Genomic DNA, 25883 nt, shown 5'->3' with positions numbered 1-25883 from the left:
ATTGCTTTTAATAGAGGTTTGGTAGGTTGATTTTGTTTGTTTTTCTACGGTGCCTTGAAGTCATGAGGTAAAATTCTGATTCATTGAAGTCAGCAGGAATTTTGCTGTATTTGGGTGACAGGTTTTCATCATTGTGACTTTTTGTGTCCGTGACAGCTGTATTACAGTAATCTTTGCATCAGTTAGTAATCCTTGTTTTGTCTTCCCACCATTTGCTGTACCACAGATAATTTCAGAAAGCTTCAGCTCCTTGTTTCATTCTTTACTGGAATAGACAAAAGAAAACACATTCAAATCTGGACACCCATATCCTGTTTGCTTGCCCCTTTTTTCCCAGGGGAAAACTAAAGGGTGACTTTCCAAAGGCAGAAGGCCTAATTTGTCTGGCCACAGGCAACTGAGAGATCCTTTCTGTGTTTCGCTGACTAGAATTCACTTGTGGTTCTTTTTTCTTGTCTGTAAGGAGCTTGTAGAAGAAACCTGCAATGATAGGTCTGCTGTCCTTCACGTTTTTCAAAGCTTGTCTGATAGGCTTTAAAACATGCTCTAGGCATAATTTCTTTAATATAGACTTCACCATCATAAATATCCATATTAAAGCTGCAATATTGAAATGCCACTGCTTCACAGTGAGCATAGACATGGAGTAGAACTGACATGGTGAAATTCAAGCACATCCCTGTTGCATACACTAATAAATAGCTTTTGAAAGAGCTCTTTCCCATTCTGGAAAGCACCACTGATGTTTCAATATTATAATAAAATGCACGGTTTTTAAAAAAAGGAGACAAGGTGTGGAGAGAAACTGGTAGAAAAGCAGAATGATAGCCTTCCTTGTGGAAATATTTAAAAAGATGCCACCTGCAGTTTGGTGCAACTTAATCCATTGCCAAAGAAAAAATACCTGCTATGTTGAAGTATTCTTTTTAGCTGCAAAAATAAATCCTATTTTTGGAAAGATACTGTTTGGAAAAGTTGTAAGCATCATCAGAGGAAACCACCATGTATCTCTGTCAGGTACCACAGATTTTTAACTACAGCTGCTACAAAATCCAAGACCTCTGTTCGATCTCATTTTAATTAACCTCCACCACAGGTTCTCAGCAGGGCTTTCTTTGCGAATTTGTTTTAATTTAATTTTAGCTTTTTATGTTATAGGCTTTATTGCAGTATTGACTTTAAATAAAATCCGGGGATGCTCAGCTGATGGCAATATGTCTATTTCTGTAAATAAATAATTCAAGAAACCGACCCATCAGCTCTCATATTCTGCCTTAGGCAGAGGTCAGTAAGTATTGCAAAGAAGAGGAAACCCACACATATGATAGCTGGCCAACTGTGCCATGTAATATAGGGAGGAGAAATCCATTCAGGCCCCTGAGATGATCAGTTCACATCTCATAACATGAAATTTTAATTACCTTTCCTTTAGCATGCATAACTGCAAAGCTACTGTATTTCAGTTTCTATTTTAAGCCACCTGCAGTATATCCTACCTAATTGGACACACAGAGAAGATGAGCAAGGGTGTTTATAAGCAGGCAAATGAGATGAATTTGTGGGAAATGTTTTAAAAATAAGCTTAACCTAATCCTCCTGTTATTCTTATTGAGTTCATTTATGCTTCTGGCAGGATAACCAGACAAAGCAGGACGTGAGCTGTGACCAGCACAAAAAAAAGTTTCTGTAGAAAGTTTGCCTTAGGAAGGTTTTGGCAGCTCCAAGGAGCTTATCAAGATTGTTCTCCCTGTATTTTGGACAGCTGACTTGCTGCATGTGAGGGGTCCATTCTAGAGACCTTATATGGGTTGCATTTAACTGAAAGCTTTCTTGTGGGTATTTTTAATAGTTGGAGATTTTTCCTTCCGTTTTGCTGTCTTTTTTCTCAGTCTCATGGGGCATCCAAAAAATCTGGGGTATTCCCAGGCTTTGAGATCTCTGTGGACCTCTGCATTATGTCAGCTATTAAGTAGCTGTCTGTGGTATAAAGCAGCAATCCGGGATATAGGCAAATCTCCTTCTTTCCTGTCTGTCCCCATAAGGGCTCGCTGTACTGAGAGGTGTGTGAAGGTCCCTTACTCCACACTTGCTCTCTCAAGTGTACAAACTGCTAGTGTGTAAAGCAATTAACTTTTAATTATTCAATCTTCATTTTTCTGTTGTTCTTCACAGCACATGAAGGAATCAGCACTTCACAGGACTGGTGATTTACACAGTCTCTCAAACAGATGCAGCACAATCCATTTTGGGGGTGTCTTCTGTTGCTATTCACCTACAAAATGTTCACACCCTGGGCATTGAAGCTCTGAGAGCAAGAGCAGATCGAGCACCAGGCACCAGCAGTGAGATGAGAGACAGATGCAGCCCTTGATTAACTGTGAGCACACAGGTCCTACATATGTGGCAAGGCAAGTGCTGGTGAGGGCTTGGGGCATGACAACAAAAGGTCATGACCCCCCATGGCAAGTTTTAGCACCTGAGGATTGTTGTATCCTCAGGCATCACAGCACCAAAGCAAAGAGCAGACTCAGTGGGAGCAGACAAGAATGGTGGCACAGGTACTTGTGCTTATCCAGTAGTATGTATTTATCCATCTTAAATATTTACTATCACAATCCCTAATCTTGGGTGGGGTATGGGTATGTGTGTCAGGTTCACCCACTCTTTAAACTGTTGAGATGCTCATTGGAAACACATGTGTAGTTGTGCTCCCATAATTGACTTTGTCTCTGGGGGATTCATCAGAGCAGACACAGACTTATGGAGATTGCCAGGGTCATCCTGGAGCATGGGTAGAACTAAAACACCACTGGATCCCAGAACACTATAAAGAGTTCTTCCTCACCCAAAGGGAGCAGCAGGTTTATATTTTCACCCCAAATGGAAGGATCTGCATATGTGAGAGCAGGTGCCGTGATTTCAACCCTTCATCATGATATACAGAGGATTAGAGCATTTAAGTCTCTCTCTGACTCCTCCACTCAAGCCAGTTGAAATTAAAATTGTTGGTGAATGTGCTGGGAATACTGAAGGGAGTTGAAGCCATATGTTTTCTTGCATTCCTGGGTACTCCTTCAACTAACATTCTGTTTCCATAATATTCCTGAAACATAAAAGCTAAAATAAATCTAGCATGTGAAAATTAATAACAAGTGATTTCTCTTATGATAAGTCCAGAGGAAGCTGTTGTAAGTGTTAAGGTATTCAGACAGCTGATTTTTGTACATCAGCTCTCAAATGAGGTATGTAGTTTACAGAGAGTGAGTGCTTAAGGTTATGTAGTCTCTGAGTACATGAAGTTAGAGCTTGTTGAGGATGGTGGATACCATAGCAGCAAAGAAAAAGATTATAAAGTTCCTTTCCTAAGTACTTCTTTTTAGCACTTTACATTTTCAAATTGCAGTGTAAACATTTAGTTCTCACTGTACCCTGGTTTGAAGTTATTGAAATGAAGAAAGACTTCTTTGCTGTGCAGGAAGCCAAGAGAAAAGTTGAGATTAAAATGTGAAAATGCCTGATTCCTGGCCCCAAACTCAAGTCCTTCTGATGGGATTTAAGAGGTTTCACATGCACAAAAAGTGTATTGTCTTATTCTTGTCAAAGCACAAATTCTCAAACTTTCAGAAGAAAGCATTGCTAGTTTTTTTAAGAAGGCACTAAATCTTGTCTGCTCCTTTAAGGCCCAGTAGAGATGACAACCTCATTAATATTCCATGCAGCAATGTGTCTTTGGCAAGTAAGAACCTTAAAATAAGTCAAAACCTAGTAGTGAATTGAGGCATGGGCTATAAAACACTTGCTTTTGGAGCAGGAGGAGACAGTATGCAAGAAAACCCCCACTGAACTCTATGTTCAGATATCAAAGATTTGGCTGAGATTTGAAAGCCCATTTTTGTTCTGCTCATCAGTCTGTCTAAATGGTTTTTCTCTGTTGTATTAATTTTTCATCCCATTGTTCATGAAAAAAATTTCCTTACTCCCTGGATTATGACAAGGTGATGACATAGATTATAGATGTTCTTGTTGTCCTCAAAGGATGACATAAACTTTCAATAGTTTTAAGATTTTCTGTGGTTGTAGAAAACGTTTTCAAAAATGTCTTATGGACTGGTTGGCATGAGGAATACCCTTGGTTTTGTGTCTGAAGGCAAAGATGATTTGCTGACAATATAGAGAAAGATCACCAATATATCCCTAGAAGGGGTTGAATGTTGTTCTGTAATCAGAGAAGAACGTAAACAGATCCCACAGGAAAGTGCCTATTTTATCTGCCATTGAGCTTGTTAACATGATCTCGGGTTCTATATATTAGTTAGGCTGTGTTTTGTCAGCATCTGAAAAATGTAGTTCCAACTATTTGCATCATGATTCCTCACTTTACAGGAGGCCCAAATCTTCACTGCAACCATTAGCAGTGAAGATCTGACTTCAAAATACCCACTAGCCCAAAACTGAAATACACTACATGGGCATTTCAGCCCATTTGTAAGGGATATTGCTTCGTATTCCAGCTCTCCTTTAACTCACCTGCTCTGTTTTCCAGATATTTTGTCTCTCTGGTTAGTTTGATCTCTATACGGTCATTTCAAACTGTTGTCCACCCCTACCCTGCAGATGAAGAATGCAATTAACAGGCATATGTGAAATGAATACTCTGCACAGCTGGGTGAGATCACACCAAACATGGTGGCAGAGAGACACTGAAGGAACAAATTTCTTTGGCAGGGTGTTCTCTCATGAGCCTGTGCTTTGTCCCAAGACGTCTAGACTGCTGCCTGACTTGACATAATCTATTCCATAGCCATAGCCTGTATTACGTGGTAGCCAGTGATATCCCTGGCCAGCATTCCCATCTGGTTTTTGAGGCAAGGAGTTCACACTGCATGGTTCTTTTTGTCAGCTGCATCCAAACTGTGCACTGTAGCCCCAAGAATTTTCTTCACCTGCCTCATTTATTTCTTTGTCTCTCAGTGCTGTTCATATTTCTCTACAAATGATAAAGTACTTGGCCAGGAACACTTTTTGGTTATGGAATACCACAGGGATTTTTGTCAACGTTCTCCGTCTATGGAAGTTCAAATTTTATATGGGCAGAGGATATTTAACTGTGGCACTGGAAGTAATAACGTTAGAAGATGCTATTTATTTTCTTCTGCCCTTGCAGCAGATGCAGCCTACGTTCAAAGTCATGTCAGGGTTTAAAATGTAAATGCTCAGAGAATTGTTGGTGAAATATGTTTTAGTTCCGTAGCTGTGATGGGCCTGATCGACAGTGGTCTGTGCAGAATGTTTAAAAGCTTTTCCATATGACTAGGAAGTCAAGAGTTGACAAATTTCCTCAGTGTTTATAATTAAAACCCAGAAGAAGATATTAAACATTTACTGGTTTCTATGTTGTGGTCAATATTAAGATTTATTGACTTGAGGACCAATACTGACTGGGGGGAAACTAGGCCTGATCTTTCTCTTAAGACCTACTAAATCTGGATGGTGACTGAAAACAGAAGGTTGCATAGTTTAGACATCCAATAGCAACCTATTCCAAGGATAAGAACTTCTTTGACTTTCTGAAAAAGTCCAAAGTTTCTTCTAATGTTTTTTTACAATGCTTTAGGAAAATTAGTATTGCAGTAATGCTTTTAAAAGTGCCTTTTATTTGTGGAAATGCCCTTTTGACATACAATTGTTGGAGTTATGTGGAGTGCATGAAAACACTGGATAGGCAGCCTTAGGGAGAGAGTTTTGTGTCTTAAGTTGGTAGAGTGTTGAGTGGGTACGATATGAACAACAGCAACAGAAGTTTCTTGTGGTGTCCTACTGTTATGTTTCCAGCTCAGGGTGTGACAGCACAGCTTGCTGAAGTCCACAGAATCTTCCCTGTATCTATCCAGTCCTTGACTGTCTCTGAATTACTGCAAACAAATGATGACTTTTGTGACATGAACTGCTCCTTCCTGAGAAGCATGAAAATGCACGTGAACTCATTCCAGGTCACCACTACTTACGCTTTTGTGTTAAAAGTTTTATCATTTGAAAACATCAGATGCCTGAGAGCTTGAGCTAGGAAAGTCAGAGATCAGAGACTGATCTCATAAACCAACATATTACGTGACTATCACTCCTACATACACAACATATGTATTTTTGCCTGCTCCTAACTGTTGCCTGAATTATATGCATTGCTAAAGAGCTGAACACAGCAATTAATCTCTTGCAGATGCTGACTTGTAGCTGGCAGCATCCTTCATTTTCAGGCTTAAGGTACTAATAAAATTCTTAAGTCTGCTTTCCATTCAGATGTGAGAAAGTCTTCCAGATTGACATGAACCAAGTCTTTGATTCATTTTTTGTTGGTAGTGAGAGTGGACCCTCATGTCTCAGGGTTCTAGACAGGATGGTATTTCATGAAGTAGCCCAATAACCCACTCAAATGTTAGATCCAGCAAAGTAGTTTATCCAGCAGCTTTTGACATCTCCCTTCCTGGGCAGCTTGGAGGCCATCAGATTACATGTCCAGACTCCATTTAGGCTTCTTGGTGGCTCAGCAAAAGGATTTGTTATGAGCTGAGTGGGGAATGACCAAGAGAGGGTTACTGTGCTTATGTGCAATAGGAACAGAAACAATTTTTGTAATACTGAGTGTCAGCTGCAGGAAAACCAGCTTTATCTTAAGGTTAGTGGTATTTCTGAAAGCTGGCAGAGACACAGGGATTGGTTTTCAAGTCTTGTATTGGTTTTGTCCTCCTCTCCTGTAGTGTCCACTGTCTGCTTTGAATGGAAAAGTGATGCCTTACTTATTCTAGGAAAATGCATTGTGTTCAGGTAGCTAGTGTTTCTAGAAAACAGTTATAACTTCTGACAGAGTTTACCAGAAACCGGTTGCCTCAATGATAAAATTTTTTTGTGTTCCTTTATATATCTTGTAAATATGAATGCTGTCTTTCTGTGCAGTAATCCAAATGAAAGTGTGAAAGAATATATATATATTTTTTTTTTTTTGGTTGACCCTATGTTTTCCTCTCACAGTACAGGTATGACAATGATGGAAGAACACATTTACAGGTCTGTGGTGCTGCTGGAAAAAAGATCCCTTCCGCGGCTGTTCACAAAATGAATCATTATCCTGACTGTAACAATAAATACCATGACAGAGAACATGCAAGGATTTATCCAAAGGTCACATTCACCCAAAAGGTTTCTCTGCTGAAAGAAGCTCGCAGCTGTGTTAAGATTAAAGAGTGTCAGAGAACCATAATGTGTGTGATTTTTTCACTCTGAGTAAAATATGAGCTGTTTGTCTAACAGCCCCAGGTGAGGGATGCTAGTGTCAGACTGCCTTGGGGCTGTCATATATATTTCCAGTGGGTTTTTAGTGTTCAGGAACAATCTCCTCTTTGATATATTTATCTGACACATCCTAAACTCCTGCGATGCCCAGGAGGAGAGCTTTGTCCCGCTATTCTGACTACTTTAATAGTCACTCAGAAAAGGGAAGCATAATGGGAACAACTCAGACAAATGACTGAGGTCTAAGTTATGTCCCAGAAATGGAAGTAGTCCAAACGAATCACTCACCTTCTTTCTTGAATATGCTGGTGGGCCAGTCTGTGATGTGATAAGCATTTTATCTGCAGCAACAGGCAGCTGCTTGGGTGACTCATCGCTGGTGGTCTTCAGTGAAAACCTTTGTGTGAGTTTTTATGCATGCATGGAAGGATGCAGTCATGTAGTTCAGTATGTGGCAACACCTTTATGGTTAATCTTGTTAACGTGCTTCTTCTTTCATTGATGATATTTTAAAGTCAGGAGTAGTGTCATGAGTTTAATACTTATTTAGAAGCAAGAGTTTTGCCCTTAGTGGCATAGGGTGCACTGTTGCCCATGGTTGCATGTCTCTCTTTGGTCTATCCCTAGCAGATTGCATCGTTTTTCTCCTCCCCTGCCAGCAGTGAGCCGGGCTCCCTGAGCTCACCTCGAGCTTTCAGGACCATTCTCAGTAGTGGCAGTCCCCAGTAGATGCTGTGGAAAAACACTGTTGTGGCAGAGAGGAACATGGAGTGTTTCTGTACTGAATGTTCCTCGGGAAGTAATTGTGGTTATTGTTGCATCTGTGGACAGTAAACAAATTAATCTTCTGACATGTTGCAGAAAACACCAGAGAAAAACCATGAGAAAGTTTTATGTAATTTTAATAGTGCTTTGTCATTTCCTACCCCACAAGTCATTTAATTTTTCATCAGAGGACTCAACATTGGAGGTGCACATGTAGTGGATGTGAGGGAGAGAAGATCTGCTGGTCTCTCCTGGGTTTCCACTTTGAGTTGATTTTTCTGAAAACACTTAAGTTAAGTGGCATTTTTTTCCTCTGTATTTTATAGAAGCTTCAAGTGATCACCTTGTGAGAAGTGGACCCTACTAAGGACTGCACAACAAGTTATAGGCAAATATTTTAACAGCCCAGCAAGACCTCTTCAGCAGCCAGTTAGCAGGTTTTGTATTTACAACAAGTGGGATTAGAAGTGGCCTTGACTGACAGCTCTCTCAGCAGTGTAGCCATGCTTGTTGTTTGGATTGTCTCTGAACCTGCTTTCTGACTCTGAGTCTTATGTTGGCTTGATCTAGGGAGTCACATAAGTGATTGTGGATTGTTATGAGATGGGTTTCCATCTAGGATAGCTTTTAAATATGGAAAGTTGCCATGAAACACAACATGAGGAAAGAGGAAAACACCTGGGGCTGAACTGGTGTCATGTTTCTGTTTTACTTCTGAAAAACCTAAGACTATATCCAAATTGCACAAGATAAAATACCTTAAATTAGTTGTCTTAGCTTGAGCAGAGCTCCTAGAGGACCTTTGTCAAAGCAGAGCACACAGCTTTTGTCAGAAAACCAGAGCTTTTTTTTGTATGAGGGTTTTTTCCGCTTGTTTAATACAAAGGTGATTCAATCCTAGTGGAGAGCAGTCACTGTAATGTAATGTTTTTCTGTTATGATATTAAATAGAAAACCTGTAAGCACTATGTTGATACTCTCAGCTGTAGCCTAGTTAGGCACAGAAGACTAGAATCCCACTGTAAGAAAGTAATCCCTTTTCTTCAGGTGGCCTTGGTCTTTCATTTTGAATCTCCAAAGCTTTTAAGTAAGCATTTTTTTTTAAAATCTTCAAGAGGTGGCTGGTGTTTTGGGGGTGAGTGAGTAGGAAGCATGAGGCTTAGTCCCAGCTCTGTCCTGTGACATATATGAACCAGCTCAGGGATACATCAGTCAAAGTCTCAGTATTTGAGTGTGCAAGATAAAGCCTCCAAAATCAGAGAGAATTGTTTGTTAGGTGCTATTGTAGAGTCTGTCCATCTCCACTGACCTTTTGGTGCAGGTGGATTGTCAGCTGTGCAGAACGTGAGCTGCCATTTAAACCACTACCGTGCCCATAATTGCAGAGTTTTGCAGATGCACACATTGCACCAAAGGCTGAAAGTGTGTGCCTGAACCAACCAGGCAAAAAGTACTTCAAAATTTATTTTTATTCTCTTTTGTAAACCCACTTCTTCTCTGTCTCTGGTACTCTAGCTTTATTGATGCATGCTTGCAAAAGAAAAAACATAATAAAATCTCTCTTTAGAAAAAAATTTTGAAGCAGTGACCTTCGTCTGAACTTCATGTCATGGTTTCCATTTGCCGTCATGCTTGGTGCAGTTTGCAATTTCCTGGCGTCTTATCCATTGGCTCAACACTGAAGTTTTCACTTTGTCTTCATTGCCCAGTTAGCGGGCAGAGACCAGGAATGTGCTTCTGGAGTGGCTTGCTCTACTGGGTGTAGGTCTCCAATGAACCAACCCAACAGCTTTGCTAATGTCAGTGTTCTCTGCTGAGCTTATAGGAGTGTTGCTGGAGAGTGTGTTTCATGGAAGACAAGTTGGAGAAGCAGACTATAGAGTTTAGGTTTGCCACCTTTTTCAGTTTGATGACTGGAGCAGTGAGGTTAGCATCAGATTTCAGAGTCGTTGTGAGCTGGGGGTATGAGGGGAGTCTTGTGCTGAGGGCAGCAGCTGGCAGCTTGATCTTGCTTGTGCTCACGAGTGAGAAGTATTTGCCACTTAGCTGATCTCTGGTGTCTGCATTTCCTGACTTGCATGCTGTGTGATTCCTGTGATGGTTGGAAACAGCAATAAAAGTGGATTTAGAATGAAAAAGTTCCACGCCATGTGGTCTTTTAGAGTACCATGGGTTTTCCTATGTAGGTTTCTGGGAAAAGGGCTGCTCCAGGGGCCAGAGGTGTTTACTTCATGTTGTAGGAATTTGCACTCCAACCAGAATATGAAGCTGTTGGAAGTTCCCTGGAGATAAGACCATGAGTGTGACTGACAATGCCAAGGGGATATCTAAATGGAGAAATTTATTTTGACTGTTGCTGTGTAAATGGATATTTTTACAGGGACTGTCCCTTTGCAGGGCAGAATATGCAGAGAGATAGGACTGCGTGTTGCCAGTTTCACCAGCTCCAGGGGGTACTCTCAGTACAAGCCTGTGTCAGGGCACTTCCTGCAGGTCTCTTCCATCTTACATCAGCTGTGGGTCAGACCTTAATGGCACATTTTTCATCTGTCTCATTGCAGGTGAGATGATTTGCTTGAGGCCACCCCAGAAAATCACGTCTATTCAGGATTAATAAGGAAGTGTGTTTTAAGCCTACCCTAGACTGCTGTGCAACTGTGTGCAGTAGAAGCCTGTGACTTCTGCTGCATAAAACAATAGAGGTATTTTGATTGGTAATACAATAGTATTAACAATAATTATAAATAGTTATAACAGGGACGAAATGTTGCTCTTAGCCAAATTCTTCTACTTAGCCTTTAACCTGACATTTCCCTATTTTGTCTCCTGAATGGAAAAACATCTCTGGGTCACTTTATTGCACAGAAAGCAGGAAAAAGAAAATAGGTGCTGGTATTGTCATCACAGTTGATGAAGTCTAGTCAGTTTACAGATTTTTCACGAAGTTGCTGGAAAACTGGCGCTGTTTTATTTCAGATTATAATATGGGATAGCACTTGCTGCTTCTGTTGTCAAGAGAGACTCTATGTTTTGAATTTCACCCCTCATGACCCCCTTTTTGACCTGGATAGCTCAGGATTAATCTAAAATGATGCCTCCAAGACCTTGGGCCAGGAGAGTGTATGTCTGTGAAGTCTGGTAAATACTAGACAAGTAATATGATAACAGTGATGAGGCATGGGCATCTTCCACTTCTGTGCGTATTCCCCATTGCTTTTGGAAGTCAGATGCAGCAGACTGTGTGCTGTGCTTCCCCCTGCAAAGGGCTGGGATTTGGAAAGCCAGTTAGCACGTCTGCAGTGCTTCAGGCAGTATCAGAAGAAGCCCTAGGAACCATGTGTACCCCAGAAACATGATTTACGTATCACTCTGTGGTCACAAAGTATGATCTGTGCATTTTTTTCATCCTCATGAATGCACTGGAAGTAGAAATAAAAAATGAGAGAGAGGCTTTTCTTCACTCAGATGGTCTGAAGCAAAGACTTGATAGCAATGAAACACCTTGCAAGGCAGAGCAATGGGGAAGTCAGGAGGTGGGGTAAAAGCTCACTCTGCCATTCCCCTGCTGCTGAAGACGTGTTTCATGAATATCTGGAATGAATCACTTCCCAAATTGTCACCATTCCTCTTCCTCCCCATAACTGAGTCCCAGAGGGGAAGGTACAGGTTCCTTGGTTGGGTCTGCTCACTGCCTTGAACTTTGAAAGAACAAACTTAACACTTGGCATAATTTCTTTCTTGCATCCCACAGATGTGAGATCTGACTGTCAATGCAAATAATTTAGCCACTGCCTCTGGTTTGAATTGAGCCTGGGGCTAGAAGCTGTTTGCATTCAGCAAGCGGTGCTCAAGTTGCATTAAATGAGATGGTGACTTCCCTCTGTTATTGGACATTTATATAAATAATTAGTGGTATCCTCAGAAGAAGCTATGTAAAGATGCTGGAGTCTTTCCCCACCTGTACAGCTGGATCATTGTTAATGCTATGAAAATATATTGCTTCCCTTCATTTCTTGTTAAATAGGAGATTTGAATGCTAGGGCTCTGATCTTGCCTGTGTTTTGTAAGCACAGAATTTAGGATTTTTCCCAAGTTAATAAGTACACAAGGTACACAAGATTAACAGAAAACAGATGGGGGAAAGTGGCATTTCAAGCTACTCTGACTTTAAAAATATTTACTGTAGTAGCATATGAATGAAGGTTTGAAGCTCCAGATTGCCCACTTACGTGTGTGTAAAACGAAATATGGAAACAGGACATGGAACAATGAAATGTTTCTGAGGTTTTACCTGCTGATCTCAAGCATTCAGAGCTGCTTGCTATCATTGCAGCTTCTGAATGGCATAAAACCCACCTGGTGGTACAATGGCTATTACCCTCATGGAGTTCATGGGGCAAAACCACAACCCATTTGTGTGTGACCAATTCCCTCCCTGCCTTGCAATTTGCAGTCTGTGGAGCATGTCAGCAATGTATTTCAAATTTCCTCATCTTTTGGATTCTATTTGAATGTAAAGAAATTCTGTTTGAATGTAAATAAAAGAGCACTTTCTGAGAAGAGGAGGAGCAGGGAGGGGATGGAAGGACTCCTTTATCTGGCATCACCATGAAAGCAGTTGAGTTGAGGCCTGAGGTTAGTTAACTGTGAGACCACCATGGCTCCCTGGTGAGCATCCCGAACTGACTGGCTGCCTAGCTGGAAGATGCTTCGACCCTGGCTCTTTGGTGCTGCTTGGCCAGGCTGCTCCACAACTGGACAGCAAGGAGCTGACTCCAGCCACACAGTCATGGGCTCTAGTGTCCCCAGAGCAGAGGCTCAACTTTGCTGTCTTTCACAGCTCTTCTTATTCCTCTTGCTACCATATTTCTAAAACAACCAGGATTCAAAGCAGAGTTGAGAAAAGATGTGGTTTTCATATGATTTCTGAACATGGATACTAGCTCTGTGAAGGACCAGATGTAGAAGGGTTAGGGGGAACAGACTCATAAATTGTTGCTGCTGAGACTGTGATCGAATGTGATAGTATTCCACTGCTGAAAACAAATATAATGTATTGCTGCAGAGTCAGGTTTGGGGTTAGGAAAGTTGGGTAGAGATTCTCGCCTTGGGCTCTCTGTGAATCTTCGCTCTTTCTAGTGAAACTGAACTGATTTATGGTTGTGTCTAAAAACTAGAAGTGGCCCAACATGGATACAGAGGCAAATGTTCTTAAAACTGAGTGTTCCATTGGGCATATGTGCAGATATGCATATGGGGGATGGAGAATGAATTTAGTTTGTTACTAAGTTGGAACAGATGTCGGATCTGGGATTGGAGATTTCAGTTTTTCTCCTTGTCTTGTGGAAACAATGCAGTGCTATCATTTCAACTGGTGAGTTGGAGCTGGTGTGCAGCTTAGGTCTCAGCTTTGTTATCCTCTGAGCTCTGAGGTTTGTCTGAATTGAAAAGCAAAATAAAATTCAAATGTTAGGATCTTGAAAAACCAAAATGGAAATACATGTTGGGAAGAAACATTGTTACTTCTATGGAGAGGAACCTTTCAACGTCCCTTGCACCTTACTGCTGTTCTTCTAAATGGGTCAGACTGTGTGGGCAGCTTAATATCATATATCAAAAAGTAGATTAACTGCTTGTCTTATGTGTGATAGAATTGAAAATGAAGGATTTTTAAAGACCTAATCCTTCTATTCACCATTTTGAAATATGGCTAAGGAAAATCCTGTGTGAATCAAATGGACAAAACTGGCATACAAGAGAAAAACTAATGAATGTACATACTGAAAGGGAACATTTTATTCTCCCCAAGTAATTCATGCCATTTTATGGTTTATTTGAAATGAAGTAGTCAGTCCTGGCGGGATAGTGAGCTACTTGGCACATATGTTCGGTTGCATCCACGGAGAAAAGAAACAGCTCTTTCTGGAGAAAAGTCAGTTTGTGAGCATGAGAGAACTTTTTCAGAGCTGGTCGTGTAGGATGAGATGTCAAAAGCAGGTGGTGCTGGCCAACCATACCTGGCATTGCAGACAAACAGAATTTTACCCTGGGCTTCAACAGGCATGGAGTTATACCAACACCAAGTGTTTCTGGAAAATGTTAACCATGAAAGAGCCTTCTTTTCTCAAGCCAGGCTGTGTCCTCCTGTAACCAGCTTTTCAAGAGAAGGGAGAAGTTGGCTTGAGGTTAACCACCACATGCCCAGCTGGGACCAACTCAGAGGTGGTGAATGTAGACATGCTTAAAATATAATCCTTAGCCAATGCTAGTGCTATTTGCCAAATATCCAAACACCCCTAACAATGCTTAGAAATACAATTAGTCATGTCCAAGTCCTAGATAATATTATTATTTATCTGTAACATCAAAAAAGTTACTCAAAGGTTAAGATCCTAGGGTGCTACTGTCAAGCACATATTACAATCTCATTGCTGCCCTCAAAAAGTTTAAGTTTTAAAGATGTGTTTGTCTAGCTGTCAGGACAGCCTGTCCTGGCATTGTTCTGCCAGTACTGAACTTCATTCGATAAAGAACGAGCCTGCTTCACTGCAACAACTTCCCCAACTAAGTGCTTCCTCCGCCAACATTTCAACAGGATTGAAAAGTGGGTGTATTGAGAAGCAGAAAGAGGGAATTGTAATGGAGTGTCTGTAATATTTCCTATCTTCATTGGATATAGGTCATGTTCTCCAGCTTTTCTTCTTGTTCTTAAGAAACATAGTCAGATCTCACTAACTCAGCAGAATCAGGTTAGAATGCTGCTTACATGGAGTACCCTGTGGGGTGGAAAGCACACACAGCAAGAAGTTTGTTTTAGAACTTACTAGATAGCATGCTGCCTTGGAAGGCAGTGCTGTAATATAATGATCAAGATGCCTTATAAAAACAGATCTGAAGGAGTACAAAGGAAAGCTATTTGCAATGCACAGCAATACATTTTATTGAGCATGCACAACCAAGAAAGGTATTTTTCTGTACTTCTGAGCACATCTGTAGACACCCCTATAAGTATACACCGGAGGAAGTTCTCTTTTCCCAATGAGAAATAAAGACCAAAGACTAACCACATGTGAGGATAAAAATTAATGTGACAGTTTGTATAAAAAGTAAGCAGGGGGAGGGGGTGTTAATACTATGTTTTTCTGAGTTTCTTTTTAAACATTTAATTCTGACCACCTCAAGTCTTCCTCTACTTTAACTTAACTACACGCTTTTCGTCACTTCCCATCGTGAAAATTGTATGTTTCTGTGAGATGATAAACAGGTGTTACTTTTCATTCTGGCAGCAATGGCATTTAGTGCAGGATGAAATAATCCTACCATTAAATAAGAAGCTCACAGTGGTGTTGTGAAGCTTAATTTGTTTGGGAAATGCTTTGCAGTATTCAGATAAAAGGCACTCTGGATATTCAAAGTATTATTACTGCACAGCTGGTGGTCTACATGCTGCAGATGTTTCTTCCATGCTGTTGCATGGTTACTTAAGTGGCTTCTTAGTGCAGATGTTCACGAGTGAGCATGCACAGCCTCCTCTGCCGATGTTTTTTGACACGGATTTTATTGCTGCTTGACTTTTGATCTTGAAAAGAATATTCTTCCACTGGTGAGGTGCTACGTGTGTGTATGACTACATCCCTCTTGGTTCAGCTTCCACTGCGAACAACAGCATCTGCAGATATTTACTGTGGGCCTTTCTCTTTAGCCTCCATTTCCTTCTGTGGCTTTTACTCGTTCCCACAGTGTTTGACTCTGGGGATTCTGACTCTTCTGTTAGTACTCTATCACCATCACTCTCTTCATGCAGACGTGATGATTCCCTTTGTACTCTTTGCCCAGATGGGATCAAGAACTTCATTGCATCTTGATTCTTTCTTTCCTTGGCTGCTGCCACTGTTACATAAATGGATCTCTAAGAATTTCTGGGCTTGCCATTCACAATCTCTCTGAAAAGATTTGAAGATAAGATGAACTTCTAATTTCTTCATGTTCTGTGCTAGTCTTTCTTACAAGTGGAGAGAGTTAAGGTATGACTTCAGCTGACATCCACATGGAATGTGCTAAACGTGTGCAAATTTCCACAGCTGTATGATTTCATTGACCTATTTGGTGAGAGAACTAATGCTAAAATTTATCTTTCTCTTGCTTTGCTGTATTTCCAGCAAATGGAAGGATATCCAGTCCAATATAAGGGCAACTGAGTAAAAAAGATTTTTGTCAAACCTGAAGTGCAGTGCATAGCCTATTGCATTACTGACCTAAGAGTAGAAAAGGACCAAACCCGTACCCACACACTGCACACAGAAAGAGGAAAGTACAGCAGAATGATACTGGTTCTGATTAACATAGACTTTATTTACAAGATTCACATGGCAGACAGAGAGGATTTGGTACAATATACTGGACTGTTTGTTCTGATAAGTATTAAAGAACTGAGCTCTCTGGACAGCATATTAAAGAGCCACAGTCTTGAGGCTTAGAGGAAGATGTCTTGATCTTTGTGAGAAAGCAGATGCGTAAAGCTGACTTCATCTAGACAAATAACTTCAGAAAGAGATAGCCTTCTACTTTTTAGGCAGAATTCAGCATAAATCAAAAGGCTCAGTCTTTACCTGTAAAAATTAGATCTGAAAGAAAGCTTGAGAACGCAAGACCCTGGCTGCGTTGTGAGGTGAATTGCACCTTAAAGACTTTCTCCTTTCCCCTGATCTTTAAATGTGTAACAATTTGTCAGTGCTCATGAAATATTCTAAATTATATCTATGGAGACCATGGCTACCTCTAATACACAGAGCTGATAGACCTTATGCAGATAAATACCTTCTGACCCTACTGAAGTGTCTTATTCTTTCTCTGGGTTCATCTTGGTAAGCGTAACTTTCATTCTGCCTCTCTCGTGTCTCTGAACTATAAAAATTGCTACACACTATATATATATCAGGATTTACTCCACCTAACTTCCCCACCATTGCTGCTCCAAGAGGATAGACCTATGGTGTTGCTACTTGTCCAGATTCCCATATTTTTTCATGCTTGACTGCTGGCACTGCAGTTGTTCCTATTCTTTTGGTGCACCTATTTCTAATATTGATGTACCCAGTATCACTGGAAGGGTGGAGGGAGTAGAGTGGGAAGGGGGAAAAGAGCTTCTAATGTTCTCTCATTACTCAGTTCATCTCCCCTGTTTCATGACCAATACCTCTTCCCCTCTTCTAATATATTCCTTTGCTCGTTCTGGTTAGGAATTCTGGCTGAAAACAAGTCATCATATGGGTAACATTTGAATTCACGTAATCTCGTTCATTATGATGTGATCATTTGTGACTTACTATTGCTTGATAACAAAAGATTGTTTTGCATATGATAAAAATTATATTAAATCACTGTCCCCAGAATGGAGGCTGAAAATCAGTGAGGAGGGGCTTTTACTCTCACCACTTTGGCTTGAGTTTGAAGTGTTTCATACAGTAGCTCTGCTAGAACCAAGCTGGGCTTCCTTACTAATGTAATAAAACACAGACCATCCTAAGGGGATGAGAGAGTTGCATTCCAAAACTTGCACTGCAAGTGACCAAAGTTTAATGGAAAATGTTGAAAATATTCTATTAAAAAACAATTTTCCTCCTACATATCATACACTATTTTATGCTTTCCCCAGTCCTTCTTTTTTTTCCTTACTGGCACAAAACCAGGATCTTTGTTTTGACAGAGCTAATCCGCTCATGCTTTCATATGGGCCCTCAGGCTCCCCACCTGTGGAAAGATCCATGGGAGCAGAAATACTACTGAGTGAGTTCCACATGCTCACCTCAAAGCGAAGAAATCAGTGGCCTCACAAAGGTATGGACTGTAAACGTTGTGGTTCCCAAGGACCCATGGAGAACATGAACACAATCTCCCACACAATTTCCAGCAATAGCTTTTCCTTCTTCATTGCCTTTTGGGATTTCTCTCTCCATCTATCAGCTGGGCTTCTTCAGGAGACGTGCTGTATGGGCTGCTTTGCTGCAGTTGCGCTGCCTCCCTTTTCCCAAAGCCTGAAAGGCACACTCGGGGCTGACAATTTCCACCCGCAAACCTTGCTGGTGAGAAAGGATATAGTAGCTTGCAGCCCCTGCCAAGTTTGACAGCAAGCTTCATAACAAACTGGTACAGCTCTGAGATCTCTCTGCTGTTTCTGCAGGGAGGCCAGGGAAGATTTTATAGGGTGAAAAGTGATGGAGAGAGAATGAATTGCCTTGAATTGTGACTCCATCAGGCAGCATGTTCAAGGTAGCCAGCATCGAGCACTGATCTGTTCCATAGTCTCTGCCCAGCCAACAAAAAGAGGCAAAACCATATTTAGATGTTTAGTACTTTGTATACAAGACTAAGCCCAGAATTTATCTTAGCATCTTTGCCATTGGACATGCCTCCCAGATGAACAGGAAAAACAACCATTATTCTGTGCTAGGGAACGTTTGCTCATGTGGCTGTAATTTTGCATTAAAATCTGCCGATTTGCGTCCAAGCTGCCTTTGTATCTAGCCAAGTAAATGACCATGCCCAAACCAACTCACTGGAAGGTAAGTTTTGAGAAGAAACCTTGGCTCTGTCTGCTCATATCATCCCACTTCACCCAGAATTAGGTCATTCTGGCTTTATAACATCGAACCACATTTCTGTGGTTCCCAGGACAGGCTGATATGTCTTGGAGTCACTATGTCTAGTACAGGAAATTTTAATTCATAGCGTTTAAATTCAGAAAGCTTGAATTTAATGTTCAGTGGTGTCCTGAAAGAGTCTGGGTCCTTCAAAGCCTTGAAGTACAGAACCGAAAAAAAAAAAGCTGATGACAATTCTGACTCTTGACTCCTGTGTTGTCAGCAGGAAAATCCCCATCCACTTCACTGAAGCCAGCTTTTCATCCACTGTGTTTTCATGCTCTGTATGGTGTTTTGCACTTGAGACCTTGCAGTCAGGAAGGTTAAAGAACTGTGGCAGTATGCAAAGCTCTCTGCATGTGAAGTAGCAGGCTACGTCAAACTGACCAGAGAGCAGAAACCAGGTCTCTGCCTCCTGGCTGAATCCCTGTCACTCTGCTCACCCTCTGCCTTTGGTCTATTGAATCCTGAATGGAACATGGCAGCACTGCTGCTGTTTTATGACAGCCGTCCTTGATGGGCCTCACTGTTGGGGTGCCAGTCAGGCTTTATGCCTGCCAATGCCCACGTGGTCTTGAGAACATGCAGAGCAAAAGCAAAGGTGCCTGAGGAAATGTAGAGGCAGGAACTAAATATTCATCATGAAAAGGTCAGCCTTGCAGGAGTCAGGGTAACCCTGCCAGGACTGCAGTTTTGCATTCATGTGTTTGAATCCTGTCTCAATCATGCTTTATGTGCCTATGTCTTTGTATGGGTCTGGGCCAGGACCACACAGGAAGCCATAAAACCCAGAAACAGAGTGGTTTTTTTTTAATTTTTCAATTCAGGTAAACTGACTCTTGTGCCACTTCATCCAAGTCCTATTTTTAGCAACTACTTTGATGAAGAGCAAAGAGGCAGACCTCAGAGGTGAAATGCACTGTGAGGATGCAATTGGCTGGAAGGTGACATTCTCCATGAGTCTGACTTTGCTGAGATGAGAGTTTGGCTCTTGTTTTCTAAAGAGAGCAAGATGAAGGAGAAAGCTGTTTTCTATATAGCAGTCCTATCAGGTCTTTCCCCTGCTCTCTTTCTTTCTTATTCTGTCTGGAGACAACAACTTTTTAAATGCTCTGCAGCCACCTAGAGGAAAAAACCTGCTTGATTGAAGTTAATTTTATATGGATTAAGCCAAGGAGTGGGCTTTGCACAGTTTAAGAATGTGAGTTTCTCAACTAGCCAGCCTGTTTATTATTATATCACAAGACCTCCTTGGAAATATATACAGTGAATCATCATCAAAAGCTGAAGATAACTTCAGTTTATGTTTATAGTTCAGAAATATTTCCTGCTTCATGTTCTCATTGTGCTTGTTATTGGATATGACATATTTTTATGAAAGATAGTATAGCAGGGCCACAATACATTTTGTCAGTAGACAGAAGGAGATGATCTGGTTTGAATTTTTATTTTGAAGATTTAAAACCTGTATCATTTTATATGTTTATCTGATGACTATGACAATATGCTTTTGGTATATCTACATAGTTTATATTTTTGTAGGGCCATGACTTCAAAACCTCCCAATAATTTTTGAGGTTCTAGCTAGGATGTTTATAAGCTCATGCAAAACCTCTGGCTTTTCTCAGTTGAGGGCTGTCACACAGAATACACTAATGGGCTCTCTGTCTACCAGAGTGAAAGTTGATGCAGTCATATTAGAACCATTTAGTCCATGCCATGTTCATTTGCACTGTGTGAAACAGAATAAAAAAGTTTAACTGTTGACTGAAAGTACTTTAATGTATAAAGTTGGATATTAAAATGTGTCTGTCTTTTTGAAATGGAATTAAAATTACTAGGCTTTTTCCTTTCCTAGATAGGATATAGCAGTTCAGTCTCCACTTGTGCCTAAAGAACTAGAGAGCTGGGGGATGTATTCTCTAAAAATCAAGTCTAGACATGGAAAAAAAAGATAAAATTTTATGTCAGTTACATAATGTAAAAGATCATAACGATGATGGATTTTCCTTGGTAGCTGTGCCAGAGGACACTGAAAATTCCATTATGATGTAGTGTCTCTGTCATAAGGCAAATTCACTTTAGCAGTGTAAGTGCTAAGCTAAGCATTGCATGCAGTGAATGGAAATGTAGAATAGTAATATGGATATTGAAAAGGTCCACTAACACATTCTCCATTTCTTTTCCTCTCTTAAGAAAGACTTGATGTATGCATATGATGTGGTCAGTCGAATAACTTGAATACTGCAATGTTATGTCAGAACAGGATCTGTAATAAGGAATCTTACTGGCTTAAGAAATCCAAAACATAATGAAATTTAGGAATTTTTCTTGTGGCTTGGGAGAGAGGTGATTCTGCCCCTCCACTACTCTCTCGTGAGACTCCACCTAGAGTGCTGCATTCAGTTTTGAGTCCCCAGCATACAAAGGACATAAACTTTTTTGAGCAAGTCCAGAGCAGGGCCACCAAGATGATTAGAGGGATGGAGCACCTCTCGTACAAGGAAAGGCTGAGAGAATTGGGATTGTTCAAGTCTGGAAAAAAGAAGGCTTCAGCATGACCTAGTTGTGGCCTTCCAGTACCTACCTAAAGGGAGCCTACAAGAAGGATGGAGAGGGACTTTTTACAAGGACTTGGAGTGATAGGACAAGGGGGAATGGATTCAATCTATGAGAGTAGGTTTAGCTTGGATAGTAGGACAAAAGTCTTTACTGTGAGAGTGATGAGGCACTGGAACATATTGCCCAGAGAAGCTGTGGATGCCCCATCCCGGGCAGTGCTCAAGGCCAGGTTGGATGGGGTTTTGAGCAACCTGGTTGCGAAGGTTGAGCAACCTTTGAGCACCCATGGCAGGTGGAACTAGATGATCTTTAAAGTCCCTTCCAACCCAAGACATTCTGTGATAAATGATGGGGTACTGGAAACACAAAGTAGGTCAATTTGGCCATAGGAAATCAGTGATGAGCACATAAGCTGTACACCTCAGGCCCCTGGACCTATGAAAGGTGGGATTTTTGGTAGAAAATCCTTTAGGAGTTGACTTTCCTTCTGAATATTAAACTCATAGAGCATCTATAGTGTTTTTTTCCAAAACATTGCATAAATGTATGATAAGCCTTATCATATAGCTTTAGATATACAGCTACTGTTACCTTTGCGAGTTTTGTGATGGATGTTTGCAAGTGGATGACTACAGATATTAATTAACTGAAGAAATACGTATCTTCAGAAAGCAGGTTCTAGCTTTTGAACCTTCAGTGTCAGATTCCAGGTCATGCTCCTAAATTTGGTTCTCTTATCTTATTGTAGATCCAAGTATTTTATTGCAAATTAGCTCTTTATAAGGGGTTTGGAAATTCTGCTCTAGTGCAGCATTATTATGGTCCTGGCATTTTCCAACTAGACATGCAATCCACAGATCATACAACGTACAGGCAGCCTAATCCTTTTTGCAGTAGTCTCTTCAAAGAGGGTGGAACAAATTGTATTTATACTACTCCAGTATGCAAGTAAAATGAGAATATTTTTGATGGGTACTTTTCAGTGTGATCTTGGGCAGTTATTTGAAATGGGTTAAAAATCTTATGCTGTATTTCCTCTTTATTCCAATAATTCCAATTACAGAGTCATATATAATGTGCACAGAGAAGTGTTTTTTAATTGTTTCACTTCAAGGTATACACTACATATGAACTCAAGCCACTTGAGTTCTCCTGCATACAGATATTTATTTCAAATGCCAGGACTATTTGTTTCAAATGCCATGGCTGCACAATAAAGGTGAAACTCTACACAACTGAAACATAGGAAGAGGAGGTGAAAACTCTCTTCCATTTTCTGAAAGTGTGTAGGAGTGCAAGGGGTCAGCTCTTCCACAGCTGTGGGTGGCATTTCCATATTCTGTTGGGAGTTTTTTGGGCAAAAATCCTTTCTAAAGGTGGCAAGTCAGCTGCTCAGCTGTTCTGTAACCTTCAGCTCTAGGAAATATTCTGAGTCATACCAGATGCTTCTTGGAGTCCAGCATGGGACTACATTGTCTTCCTTAGTCATTGTTCAGCTATTTCCCCATGGAGGAATTTTAGCCAGCCTTTCCATTCTCAGGACAGAAAGTACAATTAAAGCCACAGATGCCTGTAAGGATCCAAGCACAAGATGCAAAAAGCCTACTTGACACGTTAGTACGACAATTATGAAGAAAGAAGTAGGTATGGTTGCTGTGCCATTTCATTCTTTATTTGGTTCTTCTTCCTTCCTTCCTTTTAAGTGCATTTACCACTGGTACTACATATTGTGAGAGATCATAAATAGGTGTCAGGGTAGTGCTGTCTTGACAACTTCTATTTCATGAGGTTTTAAAAAATGCTCCAGAATGTTTCATTATTAATTTTGCCATTTTCTTGTGGATAATGTTGGTTAAGGCAATGAAACACAATTCTGGCACAGCATGCTCTTTATATAAAGTTTAAAAATACATGCAGAACACTCTTTCTGGCTTTATCCAAAGGCTTTCGGATAATATTTTTAGCAGCACATAGTGTAGGCTTGTGGTGATATTGTGCAGCACAATATGTTTTTTTTCAGAGGTCTACATGGACATTCATTTATTCAGTTTGGAAAATACCATTTTTGCTTATCCTTTGTGAGGGAAATATGGGTTCTGATTTTTTTTTAAGAAGATGTATACGCAAAGAAATCAAAATTGAATTGCTGTCTGTCTTTGCTATGTTGGAAATAACCAGCAGTAATTACCACTTGCATTGAAAGCATCCTTTTCCCATGTTGACTCTAAATAACTGCTTTGGAAGGGTTCCTTGGCAAGGCAGGGATAGATATGGGTATCTTGTGTGATTCTGTTTAATTATCTGAGTGCCAAGTCTATATCTGGACCAGGAACAATGACAATCACAGTTTAATTAGGACTCCTCAGTGTGTGTGTAATATGACTGCTGTGCCCCAAAAACCTTAGATCACATGCAGCTCTTGCCCTTTGATGGAATCGTGTATTTTATAATTCTCTCTGCTTAGCTCATTGTGGCAATACAGTCCATGGTTCAATCAAAGTTGCACAAAAATCAGGAATCAGGATGAAATTTGAATGCGTGGTTCAAATGCCTACTACTGCAAACTCCTCCTCTGCATTCTGCCAAAAACAACAGTCATATTCTCAAGCATTATGGCCAATGCTTTCTTTATAGGAATGAGATTTCCCCAATGGAGCGGATGTGCCTGCAGTACATTTGCTATGCACAGCTCACTGAAGATGAGCTGTGAGTTCCCTTTCTGCTCCCACACTTGTAGGGATTTTTTGGAGCCTGTTCAGCAGTGTGGGAGTTCTTCAGAATGGGGCAGTCTCCAGTACAAAGCACACATAATCTGCTTGCCAGTTTTTGTGGACTCTTATTTTCACACTTACCAGAAAAAAGGGTCAGGGCACTGATGATTTAACTTTGTTATGGATGCCTTTACCAGATTCCCAATTAAAGACAGTGTTACCAATGTTAAGATGCGTGGGAAAGGCACAGAGGGAGCACAGACATGGTTACCTGGTCTTGGAAGAAATGATCCTTGAAAATGACTTTGCTGCATAAAACAACAATCTGCTCCCCAGGCAAGTGCTTTGAATGAATACTCAATAGATCTGTGTTTTCAGCAGCCTCCAAAACTACTCTCTTTGAGTTATTTGCTGGTTTTGCATTAATATTAGTAAACTCTGGAGAAAGAAAGAATGATCTCGGGCCTTTGATCTCAACCCTCAAAGCCATAAAAAGTCTCCAGCTCTACATACTATATATTTCAGTACTTCAGTAAGGTTAATCATGCACAGGCAGATGAGACAGTTTGCGATAGCAACAGCACGAGACTTTCCATTATGTATTGGAAAATGGCTCATCTTCTTATCTTCTTACCTTGTGAAATGTCTTTTCTATCTGGGGCCATAAATAATGGCAACTTATTGAACTTTGTAGAAAAAACAGCCCAAACAAATTTTCTCATAGCAACTTAACTACTGGCAGAGGCTTTAATTTTTCCTAAAAAATTAGGCCAAGCTTGTACTAAAACCCTGATTTGGCATACCCAAGAAAAAGTTATCCCAGGAAGTCATGTCTCATAGGATGATGGGGCTGGAATTTAATCTTCCTCTCTAGGCAGATGACTCTTCAGGCTTTGAAGTTTGCAACTGTACAGCTTATTCCAGCTGTAGAGGACAAAACCAATCACCACCTGATGCTTCTTCATATCCATAAAAGGTATGTAGTGATGCACTATCTCTAATTGCTTTTTTAAAATCCCTTGAGATCTTCTGATGGAATGAGGAAGATGTTATTGTTTTCCATCTGTGTGGAGCAACTCGAAGGTACCAAAATGTTTGAAAAATGCACTGCATCATACTCCTGTTGTGAAACATGGGGGAAAAAATAAGGGCCTCCTGAAATGGTTGATTCTGGGTTTGGATTCATGTGTATTGCAGAGGAAAATTAACTGCTGATGTTCAGCAAGTGAACATCTGCAATTTCAATCCTGTGTGGCACAGAGTAAGGCTGTAGGCTTCGTTGTTGTGATCTTTTCTTTTTCTTTTTTTAAATACTGCATGTAGCACAGGACTCTGTTCTTTGCCCTTTGTGGGACTTGGAGACTTTCCATGGTTTAATATGAAAAAGAGCTGTTGCTGAAGGAGTGTACTCATCTAGTTTTCTTTGAAGATGTGGCAGCAGAGTGTGTGTTTGTCTCCTTCAGGGGTGTGTCCCGCAGCTGCCGGATGCCTTCACTTTCATGGATTTCCCCTTGCAACAGTTTGTGATTATACACACCCAATTAACGCCATCTCTGACACATACCCTGCAGGCAGCACAGACAGCATCAAAAGGGTTCACACTTGGTACCAGCCGAGGACTCAGGGGCTGGCTGTGCTCTGGTGCTTATTTGGAGCAGGGATGCCAGATAAAGTGCACGGTCACATCCAAGTGTTTTTCTTTTTGTAAATGTAAATATGTCCTTAAAATAAATGTAATTTTCTTTTGGACCACAGCATCATTGCATCTCTGTATGATTTCATTGAGAGCAGAACTAAGGCTGCCTGAAGTATCTTGTTTGTATTTCCATAGCTAGTAAAATAGCTTCATTTTATAAGTAACTTGCGCTGCAGTCTTCTTGTAGGATTATTTCTGTCTGACTGCAATGTTTTGATGGTT

General features: G+C 40.6%; 1 protein-coding gene across 8 annotated transcripts in view; it reads left to right on the top strand.

Annotated features, from left to right (window-relative positions):
• Positions 1–25883, top strand: part of BMPER (BMP binding endothelial regulator) — a 151020-nt gene that overhangs the window by 113336 nt on the left and 11801 nt on the right. Inside the window, exon 14 of one of the 8 annotated variants that reach the window (XM_048299234.1) lies at positions 7032–7293. The exons of 4 other annotated variants lie outside the window; for them this stretch is intronic. In XM_048299234.1, coding sequence (XP_048155191.1) covers positions 7032–7278 — 247 coding nt within the window. In that variant the 3' untranslated portion in view covers positions 7279–7293. Of the gene's footprint in view, positions 1–5837; positions 5848–6217; positions 6240–7026; positions 7294–25883 lie in introns of those variants that run through there. 3 more of the 8 variants (XM_048299268.1, XM_048299273.1, XM_048299274.1) reach the window with 3 other exon arrangements.

This window comes from Corvus hawaiiensis, chromosome 1 (assembly GCF_020740725.1).
Source record: "Corvus hawaiiensis isolate bCorHaw1 chromosome 1, bCorHaw1.pri.cur, whole genome shotgun sequence".
In the NCBI taxonomy this organism is placed as follows: Eukaryota; Metazoa; Chordata; class Aves; order Passeriformes; family Corvidae; genus Corvus; species Corvus hawaiiensis.
Note: the sequence above shows the minus strand (reverse complement) of the source record. Positions and strands in the feature narration are given on the sequence as shown.